Below are 14,473 nucleotides of genomic sequence, written 5' to 3' on the forward strand. Positions count from 1 at the left end.
GTAGGTAATTAAATTATCTTTGTTCAGTACTAAATATAAAAAAAGAAATTGATGATTGAAGATCCTTTTTTAATTATAAATAGTATATACATTAACGAGGACACTGATAAGCAGTCATGTCTGGTTGACATATTTAGGAATATTTAATATAATATATGAAAGTCAATTAAAATATATTTATTTTACATATTATAGGGAACAACATCACAAACCAAAAATAGAAAACCATCACCACTTAAAAAAAAGGTTTTTTTTCGGTTAGGTACATGTTCAAACACGCGCGTTAACATGTTCTTACTCCCTACTTCAGTTTTAGTTTGTCAATTTATGGCTACGGCCGTATGTTGTAGGTTAACTACTGGGGAATGCCAAAAGAAATGGCGTATTTCAAAAAAACACTACCTTATTCTTAGGTCAATAATTATTATAATCAATAATTCATTCATTATTCGATTCGATCATTATTCGTAGGATGTTTATCACACTTGAATGATCAAAGATATAGCTTATAATTAGTATCTTTAGAATTATCTTCAAATGTGTAAATCTTGTCAATTTTTTGAATAATAAAATGCCTAATTCTTGTCAAATTTGGGATCACAGTGATTATCAATATAATTTTTTATCGTAAATATTTCACTATAATAATGTCAACAAAAATTATACTGATGGTTTTATAAATGCGTTAAAAAATAATAAACGTAAAAATTTTAACACCACTGCACATTTATGTACTGAAATATGACTATATTCTAAAATATTAGAGCGAAAGGTTTAAAAGAATACTATTTTATGTAATAAAAATACTTTATGCAGTCATCAAATGTTTAAAATAAATATAACGGATAATAAGGCTTCAAAATTATATAAATAGATTATCTACAACGTTTAAGAAATGTCCAGGATCATGCTTTGAAAATCGAAAAAGCTGCATTTTGACCCACGCTGAGCACATCCGCCCAACAATAAGAAAACGTAGGCAAGTAATAGCGTTATCTTAAAAAAAAGAGTCTCTATAAAATAAAAATAAAGAGTCTCTATAAAAATCATAAAAAAATACATGGAAGTACACCGATTGAGGTATATGAATCAATAAAACGACGTTCACTCCTCATGTAAGTGGAATAAGTATATCAATATCCGAGGTGACTTGGTTAAAAACAAATATTTCCCTCCCAATTGGCATTACCAATGGCAGGATAGGTCTGGGAAGTCTTACCAACTGTCATGCACACAAATATGGCAGAAAGGGTAAAAAATAATAGTTATTAAAATTTTTACGTAAACATTGGAGTAGAATTTATTATTTTACAACCAATAAAAATGATACAGTTAAATACTATTGAATGTAGAAAATCTAGTCATTACTAAATAATATTGTACCTACTTATGTAACATTTATTTTATTAGTAAGATAATATTATATAAGGTACAGAGGATAATCATGTTAATTTTCAAGAAAATCTGGTGTAATATTCTAGTCTTTTTACGAGTAGATTTAATGTATTTTGTATGTCAGAAACGTTAGATTTAACGCTACATGTCAGATAAAAATTTAGCAAGCCTATTTTAAACATCTAGATCTGGCAAGAAAAACACTAAGGGTTCTGGGAGAAGGAACAACACTGATGCTCCCGCTTTCTAAGATATGACACACGTGTCAATACCATAGAGATTTTTCTCTCTTTTTAATTTTTTTATTTTATTAGGCCACCGTAATATCGAGTAAGTAAGATATATTCTGTGTAATGTGTAGCTATTTAATGATCACTATTTTTTGTTGAGCATCTCGATGATATTTTGACGATGTAAATTTTCAGTCCAAAATTATAAACAGAATCGTGGAATACTGTTGCAAGAAAACGAAATGAGTGTCTATAATAAAATTAATATTATTGTCGTGTTATTTAGCTAATGTGAATTTTAATTTTCAATGATACGGCAGAATTCGCGATATTCATTGAAGAACACGGAGTGAGAAGATGCTCACTATATAAACATAATAATCATAATAATAATATATTCCCTACTTGCTATATTTTATCTTATAGTAAAAAAAAATAACATCTGGTCATTATAATATTTAGCTTAATGTCATAATGAATATAAACACACTCTTTGCCATGTGAATAATTTTATTTGGTAAAAACACATTATTGTTTATTTTGATGGTTACCGTTAAATTAGGAATTGTAGTCCCGGACAGAAATAGTATTTTTAAATTTGACAAAAACCATAGAATATTTTTACTGCTAAAAGTGGTAGGTAGCTACGGACGTAATATGAATTATATTAATTAAAAATACAACATTCCATAATTAGTAACAGTTCATTAATGGATAATTAAGTACTTATATGGCAATAGTATACGAAGTTTTACGATGCCACAGATTATTGATATGTTTCTGATATTAATATTTTTTGTTTAAGGACCAATTATTTTTCTTTACATAGGTATCTAAAACTTCTTTACTTGAGAAAAACATGTATTTTTTTGTCCTCAAAACATATTAAGAACCGTGAATGCAACTAAACATGCCCTAGGTATTGAGGAGGAATATTATATTTGAATAAAATCACTTCTTGATGTAAATATTTATCAGTTTAAGATGGCCGAAAATAAATAATAAAATAGGTAAGTAGGTACCTAATGAATCAGATAATTTTTAACTAAAAATGAAAGGGGATGGAATTCTAAGTCTGCCTAAAGGCGGAGTTTTGCCTAGGGGCGTCACTGTATCCATTCACCCAACCCATTAGGCCCTTGCACCTTACACCGAATCCCACATTCATTGAAAAACAACGTCAATTTTTTTGACGAGCCGCGGGTTTGAACTCGAGCGAGATAGCGGGCTGCTACACCATGCACTACGCCAGCGTCGTTGCTAAGCAGCATAATAAACAACTTAATATATTATTGTATTTACATAATATAAATCTATGTGTATAAACTGTCAAAAATTTGGCAATCACTGCAGGAAAAAGATCAAACGACCAACTGTCTAGTAATGTAATTCATCTGACGATATAAATAAACATATTGAAATGCACAACAAATATTTATAATGTGTACGTCATATTGCATTAAAACACGTGAAATGTTTAGGTGAATCTGCCATATGAATTATTTTTAACAATGATTTCATGTTTACTTGCAACACAATATTATAATTCGGTCTTGGTACGTTTTTTTTTTCTAAATTTGCCATTCTCGTCTTGTAAAATAACAAGTTTTGATCATTCCGTGGAAATAATATAAAATTGAAACGCGATACGTAAAATATACTTACTATAAATCGACTCCAGTAGAGTAATGCTTATATTTTATCCATACGTAATTTAGTTGGGTGTTTTCATGGTTACCAGCATATTATAGAGGCAAAACAATCTTAATTTCACGTAGGTACGAGTACTCAGTTGTCACGGAAAAACTTACCTCACATTTACTAAATATGTACGAAGATCCGCGATACGTGGAGCTGAAACGAGGGAAATGGCACAAAATCTCGCTTGCTTACCAACGACTTGTTTTTCATCCAATTTGATTATTTTCTTTTTTTTTGAGTTTATGTATCAACGAGAGAACTAAAGACCAAAGATAGTAATAAATAGTGAAACCGAAGATGGTAATCATCTAAGTAATTAAGCTATTACAAATTTATGAATGTTTTAACTTTTTGTGGTAGGTATACTCATGAGAATATCAATTTTCATTTGCAGATTTCAGAAAGCTGTATTTTTTACCATGTAATCTATGACAAATACTTACTAATAATTGATTTATATTTGTTTATTTACAATCTATAAAATTGGAGCACTAGCTATGTTTTTTTTAAATGTAGAAAACACTTAAATGTATTTTTAGGGTAGACATGTTTATATTTCTGTAAATAGACAAGATGCACGCAGCACGATGCGAATGCGGACGGATGCGGGTTCGAATTCCGATCGCTACCAATATTTTTCCATTTTTAACATAATATATTTATGTATGTTTCAAAGTAGAGCTTCTGATTTCTTGACTTTTTCGTTTCTCGAAAATTCTAAAGTGGTTTATTTATTTCTTGAGAATCTCGAGAATTCCTAAAGAATTTATTTTTAGCTAACCAAACAATTTTTCACCGGCGAATTTAAATAAATTTTGCTTCAAATTCCAATGTTTTTTTTTACCCTCGGAGAGTTTCCGCCGAACCACCGAAGAAAATTATTTATGGTATATATTATATACATACATATAACTTATTTTATTTGGTGGATTACAAGATTTTACACGATTTAGCTCACGTGAAAATGCTGTTTGATGTGGTATGTGGCATCAAATAAATAAATAAATTTAAATAGGTTCCTATATATGTATGTATACATTTACATAATATACAAATATAAAGGGAGATATATATACACTGGTTTGGCGCCTGACACCGAGGTTTATGTTACGGCTCCGAAAAATTTAATCAAACAATTTATATGTAACGTGCATTATTCTCATATTACCGACAGGTGTCTGTCAGGTAGCCGGTTGCATAATAGTATTAAGTATTGTATAAAAAAAACAATGACATAAAATAACAAGAATTTGAGCGCTCATCGTGTTATCAAGAAAAATTTAAAAACAAACATTTGCCAAGACTATTTCAATTTTATACATCTTGCATTCAAAGACAATTTTTATTAAGTGAATGCTTTGAATAAATAGACTTATTATTATTCTTAAGTTATTTTTTAAATTAAATATGTTCTTGATCATAGAAATACGAAGTTGTATGTAAATTATTATTCGTGAATAATCATTATCACCAGGAGCACGACAACCCTGGGGGGGGTAATGACTTCCTCCAATAACTCTTTCCATCTTTAGCTTCTTTTCAGTTTTGGACCCTGACTATACAGCAGTGATTGGTATCTACAACTAACGAGCAAGTTTTTGGCATGCCTCTTGTTCTGCAATATATTGGATTGCTCGACATTTATTATTATTACTCTCTTTGGCAGTTCGTACGGTACACATGACCTCGCCAGCACAAACTCCTAATCGTCATTGATTTAACTGTGCTGATTTTTTTGTATATGCCGTAGGGCGTAGATCATCGTATTTAATCCTAAAACAACTACCATCCCTGATTGGGGCATAAATACGGAAAAGAAATTTTCTTTAAAAAAATAATCAGGAATCGTTCATTTAAAGTTAATATCCAGGAGGAGTAGTACATGAGTACAAACTGTGTCTTGTAAAGTATGCCTGACTTACAATGTTTGAAAATATCCGTGAATACAATATATTAAATACGTAATATAAGATAAGTAGTGCTGACATTTTCTAGTGATTCGATCGCAGGTATACCTACATTATAAACTTAAAACGAGCTAGGCAGTGAATATGAATACTTGCGTTCAACGCAAGCGATCTGCGCACATGTAAAACGTAGCTGCACTTATGGATTTACGTGTGCGCAATCCGCATAAGCGAACTCAAAATTACTACATCCTACTGTGTGCAGTAACGCATTAAATTTGGCACTTTTAATCAGGAAACCCTATAGGTAAATTATTGAAGTTATACTTCTTTTGGCGCTTCTGAATCGATTACAACCGCTGTATGGCAAAGATGAGTTTTTTGTTTTGTTACGCCAAAGAAGTATAATTTCTAACGCGCGTACATATAAGTACACACACCGATTTTTTTCCCTTCCTTTTCACTCCATCCCACATTTATTAAATTCCAGCAAGTATGTAGGCAGTTAATTAATTAATATATGATATATAATATTAACATACTGATTCATATAAATACGATAAATTTTGAGAATTTACTCACTGAGCAATAATATTACTATGGTGTTTAATACACGCACCTGCCGCTCGGGATTTTGCAAATTAATTAATGTACTTTGAGCCCAAAATCATGTACCAATGAAACATAGTGCCATTTTTGTAATTAAATATATTAATTGATAGTATAGCAATCTGTAAAATGTGTCGACATGCAATTAAAGCTAGGTCGAACGTAAAGTTCTGATCAGCTTTTGCTAGATCTATAATATTGCTGTGACAGTTATTATAATATGCTACTACATAAATTACACGAGGTTTGTTAATAGTTATGCATACCTACATTACTTCCTTTTATATTTTACATGGATTTTGGGTAAGAGAGAAATATTACAAGCTGGGACTTCTCAAGAGCACTCACCTACTTATTTTTGCTGATAACTAAATGGCTTCAAGTATTCTATGATATAAAGGTGAGAGCATTTTTCTAAAAATACTCAAGACGAGAAAAAGTCTTACAAAATCAGAGTATGACTTCCGTTCTATGAATATGTTTTGAAATAGTAGCTAGCGTCAGTTTTGATTTTCAATATCGAGAAAAACATATTAATCGAATAATTATATATTACTTATATAATAATAGATTCATCATCATCGAGTTAAAACCTCCAATGTAGGGATTGCAATTTGCAATACCGAATGAATATATCAATATCGGTATTTCTTATTAAATATCGGTATTCATCAGAAAATATTATAGAAAAAAAGATGTACCTATCAATAAATATAACTCAAATTCAAATCTATTTAAAGCACTATTTTATAGCAAACTAAAGTACCTACCGACATTTATTATGTTGAACTTTATAAATATGTATAAATCAGGGATGGGCATACATGAGGTCAACGAGAACCATATTCTGAATTTTCATAAATACAAAGAGCCACACTATAGTGACGTTCTCACGTAGTGTTAAATAAGTATACAAATTCAAATTTAATTAAATTTATACAGATTGCTGTTAAGAACTGCTACAATATTTATAAAGGAAAACTCGCGAAAATACAGTATAATGCTGAAAGAAAATACCAAATACCTATATTTGTATCAGATATAGTATAGATATTGGGAGCCGCTCTTAATCTCTGCTATTTTTTACGTTAAGTCCGGGTACAGGAAAATCTTTCTCAAATTCAACGTTTGTTGGATGTAATGTTGGATTAATAGTTATAGAATAATTGGAAATATTTACTTTGAATATTTTGTTTTAATATTATTTAACTTTTGTTAGTTTCAGTGAATATATTTGCATTTTGGCAGCATAAAACTTGTACATTAAATTTAATATAAATACAGTATAGTTGTAAGTAATGACAAATAACATTAAATTCATTTTTGACAACATAAACGTGTATGTACAATGTATGAAAATACCGGTAATTTGAATTTTGGAAACCGGTATTTCGGTATCGATAAATAATTGAATACCGGTTTTGAAATACTGGTATTACAATCCCTACTCCAATGTGACAAAATTGAAAATTTACAACACATACGAAAACTGTTTTATAAGCACAAAAATGAATAATAGAATATATCCAAATATCATGTAGTGGGAAGCTCGTTATAACCGAGTGTTTGTAAAAGCTCCGTTATGATTACGACGTACATTTGAGGTATTATGGTACTATTAAAATGAGACACGTTACATCGGAGATTTCAATAAATATATTTAACTTTTAGTGGTATAAAGTACATTGAGGGACTTTACTAGGTATATGGTGTAATATAAACGAAAACATTTTGGCAAAATTGTTACTCTTCATGTAAAATATTGTCTGTTTTAAAATATAATAATACCAAAGGTTTTAACTGGGAATGAGGAAAAAATACGATTTTTTTGTGTTACAACACTTTTCAGTATTGTTAAGTTGGTAACTAGGTACAGATTAATTGATAATCTATTAGTAAAATTAGCATTATTGTGTGTAAATAAAAAAGAGAATTTATCAACATACGGTTGATGCTTGGCTTTGATTACTTATTTACATTACGATATTTGAGATTTTACGCGACTGTTCACCTAAATAATTATTAAAGCGTTTAACAGTAATTTGTGTGGGTTTTTATAATTATCAGTACGTCCATGGAAAATACATATTCGGGAACAAGTTTCAAGGTCGCTATAAAATGGGTCTACAATGCGAAATAACTTGTAGGCAATTTAATCAGTAGTATCTTTTCAGACTCACTATCCTATAAGCATATAAAAAGGTTTTTTGAGTGAACCGAGGCAAATAACAAAGGGTCGTTGACAACCTTCTTATATATGGGTTATTTGCTGCACAACTATCACCAAGTTCAATAACAAATTATTAGTTATTTACAGTTTAATTCGAGTGTATTGGACAGTGTTGCCATCTTTTTCTATGCTGATTATAGTACAAAGGCGTAAAAATTATAGTAGTTCTTAAAAATATATAGTACATGAACATTTTTCGTCTTGAATCCTATAAAATTATAGTAGTTTGGTATATTTGGCGTAACATTATAGTATTTTACATTTTTCGCAGAATTAAAATTATAGTAGTGTACTATAATTATAGTACGGTTGGCATCACTGGTATTGGAGCACTTAATTTTCCTAATACTTAATAGGTAGGTACCTAGGGTCGTCATATCGAAAGAAAAATTATCGTTACCTCGCATCTATTTTATACACAAGGCTGCTATCGGCTATGGAGGTTTTATGTATTGAAGTATTATAATTGTTACAATAAGTTAGCCGTCTAAACTGGCAAAACTGTCTATCTCGCTTTAAAAGTTAACACAGATAAGAGAGGTGCTGTTAAAACACAGCACTCTTTGACAGTTCAGACAGTTAACTTATCGTAACAATTATTAACCGCCTCAATACATAAATATGATAAACTATCCTCGATAGCCGCCGATAGCAGCCTTGTGTATAGAATAGATGCGCTGGTATCGGTATCGAATCGAAAATAAGCGAAAGAAAGAATTGATACCGAAGTATCGGTCAAAAAGAATGAATACTTTTTTGACGGCCCTAGGTACCTATGCAATGAATTCATTTACGTTGCCCACCAGAGTGATTTTTTTATATCAGAATTATTTATTTGGAAATCATGTCGTTGTATTTTACAACGTTTTTATTAGGTGGTATTCTTATTTGTCCGGTACAAATCTTGCAATTGATTTTTAACTAACTTCCCGACTAGCTAGACATTTTAAACTTTTAGAATATATCAGAACACAATGCCAACGCATTCTTTTAATACTTTTAGCCATTTTTAAGTAGAATTAAAATCATTTTCAGTTAATTCTGTTTTGTATGAAAAGTTATTTGGGAAGAAATCCGTAATCCAATCCACTGTTATTGGTTGCTAGGGTCTTAACAACTAAATTATTAATATATACGTGCGTTACTATGGAAACCAATATGAGTGTCAAAATGACATTTCAGTATTATTTCTATCAATTTCAATTTTTTTTGATCGTTTAAGCTAGTCAGGTCAAGTTTATATGATTCAACAGAAAATTTAAAAACGTTGTACCTATATAAAAAGTTCTTTTTATCTTGTAATTATTTGTATTAATGTTTCTTTTAATAATAATAGAAAATATAAAATGGTGTGAATATATTTTTAAACGTCAGTAGGTATACACTAAGTATATTATGTAGGTATATTCGGTTTTACTTTTCTTCAGTCTACAAAACAGTTTATGATGGAGCCCTTCAATAACTCGGTTTTAATTAATTATTAAGATATTTGGTAATAATGGTGCCACAGATGATCGCATGACCTTTTATAACTTTTTTTAGACCAAACCCAACCTAACCTAACCTATCCTTAGTGTGTGATGTATCGAAATGTATCAACATACCAAACTTTAAATTAAGAATTATTGGATTAAAAAGCATCTCCCCCAACAGAAAAGTTATTTAATATAATTGTCTACATGGGATAAACTGATTCCGCCAAAAAAAATGATAAATAGTCATGCTGTAAATTGCGGCACAATAACCAAATAATTTATGTTGCATCTTTAAAATCTCAAGATAGTTTAAAATTAGATAATATGTTTTACAGTACCTACAAATATAAGAAATCGACGGGACTTGGTGTCTTGTCCCCAAACAAGAACGTGTGGTAGGTAAGTCAACGTCTAACGAACCCATACAATTATTCGCCAGAACATCGCAAAATTTTAGAAAAATATGTTAAGTAAACACTTAATGTCAACAAATTTTAGTGAGAAAGAATGTTAGGAATTCGAGATCATAAATTTTACGTGAACACACTATTTACCGTGCAATTTGTACACCAACGCAATTTATAATGGCAAATCTCACATAAGAGTACAAAAATAGATAATCGTTACAGATTTAGATACCTAGACATTAATAGAATTTTGTTAAAGTGAGCGTCTGTAATCTGAATTAAAGTAAATTACTAACGAAATACGCAGGTAGTGCAATAATTGTTAAGACGGTACTTCAGTGAAACGGTAAATAATTTTCAACTATAGGTGCGACGAAATTCCGGACTGGGTGGCAATCGGAGAGCGAAAGTCGAGCTGTGAACACGTCAATTTGTTTCGTGATGGCGACGGGGGAATTCATTTTTAAATCGTGTAAAGATGACTAAAAAACGTTACCCATTTACTTGAAAAAGAAAACATGACAATGAATACATTATTATTAGTAGTAATAGAACAATAAACATAACATTAAATGTACGCATGTTGACTTTTTATGACAAATTATATTTTGTTCTGCAAGCGACATTTGCATAATCTGCTCGTCGCGTAGTCATGATAGTTTTAGACCGTGCCCCAGCTGAAAGCCATTTGTAATAAATACCAGCGTCCTAATGTTATAAATATTTTCAAACAATTACTAACCAATATTTAATTGTAAAACATGTTATTGTTTAATTCAATAAATTTTGATTAAGTATTAGTAGGTCAATAATATATTTGAAAAAAAAACTATAAAAACTAAAAAGTATGGAATTGTATTGGAGGGCTTTTTTGAAAATTTAAAAATCGGTTTAATTTATGACAAAATCTATCAGAGACTAAAATATTTAAAAAGTATTGAAATATAAATAGGTGCATATTTCGTAGTAGGTAGGCAAAAGGCAAGTATGTACCTAGAGTTATTTTAGAAAATATTAAACAAAACGAGATAATAAATAACATAATAATAAATATTAATACAATTGTATGTCATCGTTTAAACAGATATTTCGAGGAAAATATCGTTAAATACAATAATAGATGTACGAACTCGATACGTCATAATAAATGTTTCTATAATATTAAATAAGAAAATATTTTTCACTATTATTTTCTGTGTGATCGATTTTTCATGAAGATATTGATTTGGTACTAAAATAGTTAATAGAAACCGAACGGATGTCTATGCAGAGCTTCGTCTCTCCGGAATAAAACTGAAGCCACGGTTATCAATTATACTAGCAAAGATGCTGCAGCAGATTTCGCACTAATATTAACAATTTAATTACCGATTGATTTCTTATTATTTCTCTTAGTTAATAATAGAATTTTCATGGTATATTTTTGTTATATTCACAATCAAACTGTTGAATGTTTGTTATATCCATCAGTTACAATGCAAGATTTAAAAACGATTAAACAAATTAATTTATATATAAATAATAGTTTATATTTCGCGTTAGCGATTCGAGATATATTTCTCCTATTTTCGCCGGCACGCAGGTGTAAAAAGGTTGAGAAGATCTGGGATTAAAATTCCGAATGAAAATACTAATAGAGGTATTCGTGAAATATATGGCAAAAACAGAAGTATATACCAATAAATAATATGAATATACTTCAGTATAAATACATTTATTTAAAATATAATATTTTATAGCAAGTGCCAAGGGCGTTGAAGGGCAACAGAAGTAAACCAGACATCGCGTAACCCGACAAAAAATACAGTCATGTTAAGCCTTCTGCGTTAATTATTAATACATTTTGTTCCCACTTTCAATACCGAATATACCGGTATTAGGAAAAATACAAGGATACCGGTTTATAAATACCGGTATTACAATCCCTAGCGTAAACAATAGATTTGGAAACACTATTATGACCCCAATAGGTAGGTAGTATAACGCAATATCCCCAATTATTCCGAATATATTATATATAAACGTAATTGACTACCTACAATATTTTTTGTGGAAAAATTGGCTATAAATAATTAAGCAATGCATGGAAACACTTTGACTTGGCGTAACTTGTGGGTTAGCCATTTACCCGACGTCATATTATGCACAGTTCCAAGAGTCCAAGTATACTCTTGGTAAACTATGTTGAAATAATAAATTATAAACAAAAACCTTCTTGAAATCTCATTCTTATCATACCTACTATCATAATATTCACTGATAACGTTTCGAGTTATAATGCAGTAACGCTTGTGGCATTTATTTCACGTTTTCTCAGAACAGGGCAGAAGATAAACTATTATTATGTATTTAAAATTGGGTATCGTATTATATTATTATGTTGGGAAAATAGTGTTTTTTTCTCATAATGCATAAATTATTGGCTACCTACTCTTTATACATACATGATAACTTTGATAACAGTGATATATAGCTGTCATAGGTATGTTGGGTTTACATTGTTTACAATGAAAACAATGTGTACTTAATTAATTGCTACTTAGAAATAGTCGAAAAGAATGAGAGAAATTATGTAGTTGTCCGTTGGACGTACATAAATTAATTGGTTTCCGGAATTGATTGATTCGTAGAATTATTACATATTATTATTGTTATATGTGTTATGTTATGATTCTAATCAGAGACGTCCAGTGTAGGTAGGAAGGTTGTGCGTTGTATAAGGGTGGCAAATAAAGGAACGAGTACAAATAATATTACAACCGATGCGGTCGTTCTCCTAGGAAGTTTGGATATCTTAGTTAAACAAGATAATCATAAAACGTCCTGGTAACTTATCCAATATTTGTATTGTAATTATGACCTAATGACCGGTAATACATAGAAAAAAATCATAAAGGGCCTCCAAACCTGTCAGTGCGTCAGATCCCAACGTACCTAGAAATGCTATTGATCGAGAGTAGGTTTCGTGAATTGCCCGAATCCTCAGTAAGTTGTTTGAACAAATTTGCATACAATATGAGACTAAAACTAAAAAGGGACGGTATTTTAAGTTTGCCTACTTGGGCGTACTTTGCCTAGGGATGTCACTTATTTTAATGATAATTGATTTTATGGTTTCTTCCTTATTAAAGAAATCGGGGTAATCCCATGTCACTGTATGTCGCTTAGGCTCGAACCTCCCGAAATGATATTATGATGGGATTGGGTAAATTATAATATATCGAAGTAGTTTGCCAGTAAATTTAAAAATATAAAATTCACATTTATAATAGAATATAGGTATTATATAAAATCAGTTTAGATCCAGTTTAAAAGCTTGGCGAATATAGCATAGTGGGTCCCAGGTTCGAATCCTGGGTCTGGCAAGTACACATTGTTTTTCAATTTGTGTATGAGTCAGAGTATGGACCTAATAGGTTGAGCAAGTGGCTGACATCCATTTCTCGTAAAAACAAAATCTGTTAATGCAAACCTCCACTCTGTGAAGGCCCATATGATCCTATTAGGATTGGACATGGTCGGAAAAAAACATATTAAAATAAGAATTGTTTCACGTAGTGAGCTTTTACCTAGATTATAAACATGATAAAGTTTTTGCAATTTTTATTACTAATGAATACCTAATAATATAAGACCGACAAATTTAATAATTAACAATGACTCGAATATACTCTGAATCTCTTGAAAAGATATTAAAATTCATTATCATTGTTAATGTTAATTTAAAATTGTATGACATACATAATATATTTTGTTATTTCTTACCTGATCTTCGAATCCTTTGAGATCATCCATTAGGCCTTCGTCATATTTGTTCTGCATCTTTAGCTCATCAACGTCAGCACGAAGTTTCTCGACGTCTTGCCTCAAGGCGCTCAGTTGGAACTCTCTCACCATAGTCAGGCCTATCAGCCAGATGATCAAGACTCCGCCGAGCAGCAGACCACAAAGTGGATAAACATTCCGCCTCTTCTCAAGTAATTTCTTCGTGGTCATGGCGTATGTGCACGTCCCACTGGAGTCGTTGTCTGGTGCCAAGACTGGCTTGGAAGCATCGCGGGCGTCGATGAAGGAATACTTCTCTTCTTTTCTCATGTCGCCAATGTCCAATGTCATGTTGTTAAATTGCGACATTGACATTTTCAATCAATAAAATAATGGTTTGTGTAAATGTAAACTATGTCTTCAGATACAGTTTAAAAACATTTTTTATCGTTTGCATGAATTTATAAAAAAAAAATATTTAGATCTTAGTAGATAATACGAAATTGTAATAGTTATTATTTTTTTGGTTATTAGTATGGTTTTAAACAAATTTATCTAAAACACACAAAACTTTTGTCATTAAAATTGTTTTATTTTTTAAATCGCGGAGTTTTCGTGATACAATGTCACTCGACAGCGAGCGTTTTCGTTAGCCAAGACGTGACCCTCTCACAAATGCGTTCGCAAGAGAACTGAATCGCTGTAAGGTGCATCGCCTATTATAAACCCGCAAAAAGTCCATCGCGCCTACCAC

The 14,473-nt window shown here is 30.7% G+C and overlaps 1 protein-coding gene across 1 annotated transcript in view; it reads right to left on the reverse strand.

The window, feature by feature from the left end:
- egr (TNF superfamily member 12 eiger) overlaps nucleotides 1–14,413 on the reverse strand; it is a 109,239-nt gene extending 94,826 nt beyond the window's left edge. Inside the window, exon 1 of the mRNA XM_085947455.1 lies at nucleotides 13,720–14,413. Within this exon, the coding sequence (XP_085803581.1) occupies nucleotides 13,720–14,094 (375 nt within the window). The 5' untranslated portion in view covers nucleotides 14,095–14,413. The remainder of the gene's footprint in view (nucleotides 1–13,719) is intronic.
- Nucleotides 14,414–14,473: the final 60 nt, after the last annotated feature.

The sequence above is a fragment of the Rhyacophila brunnea genome, unplaced genomic scaffold (assembly GCF_057557595.1).
Source record: "Rhyacophila brunnea isolate RB1 unplaced genomic scaffold, BYU_Rbru_1.0 scaffold_2, whole genome shotgun sequence".
In the NCBI taxonomy this organism is placed as follows: domain Eukaryota; kingdom Metazoa; phylum Arthropoda; class Insecta; order Trichoptera; family Rhyacophilidae; genus Rhyacophila; species Rhyacophila brunnea.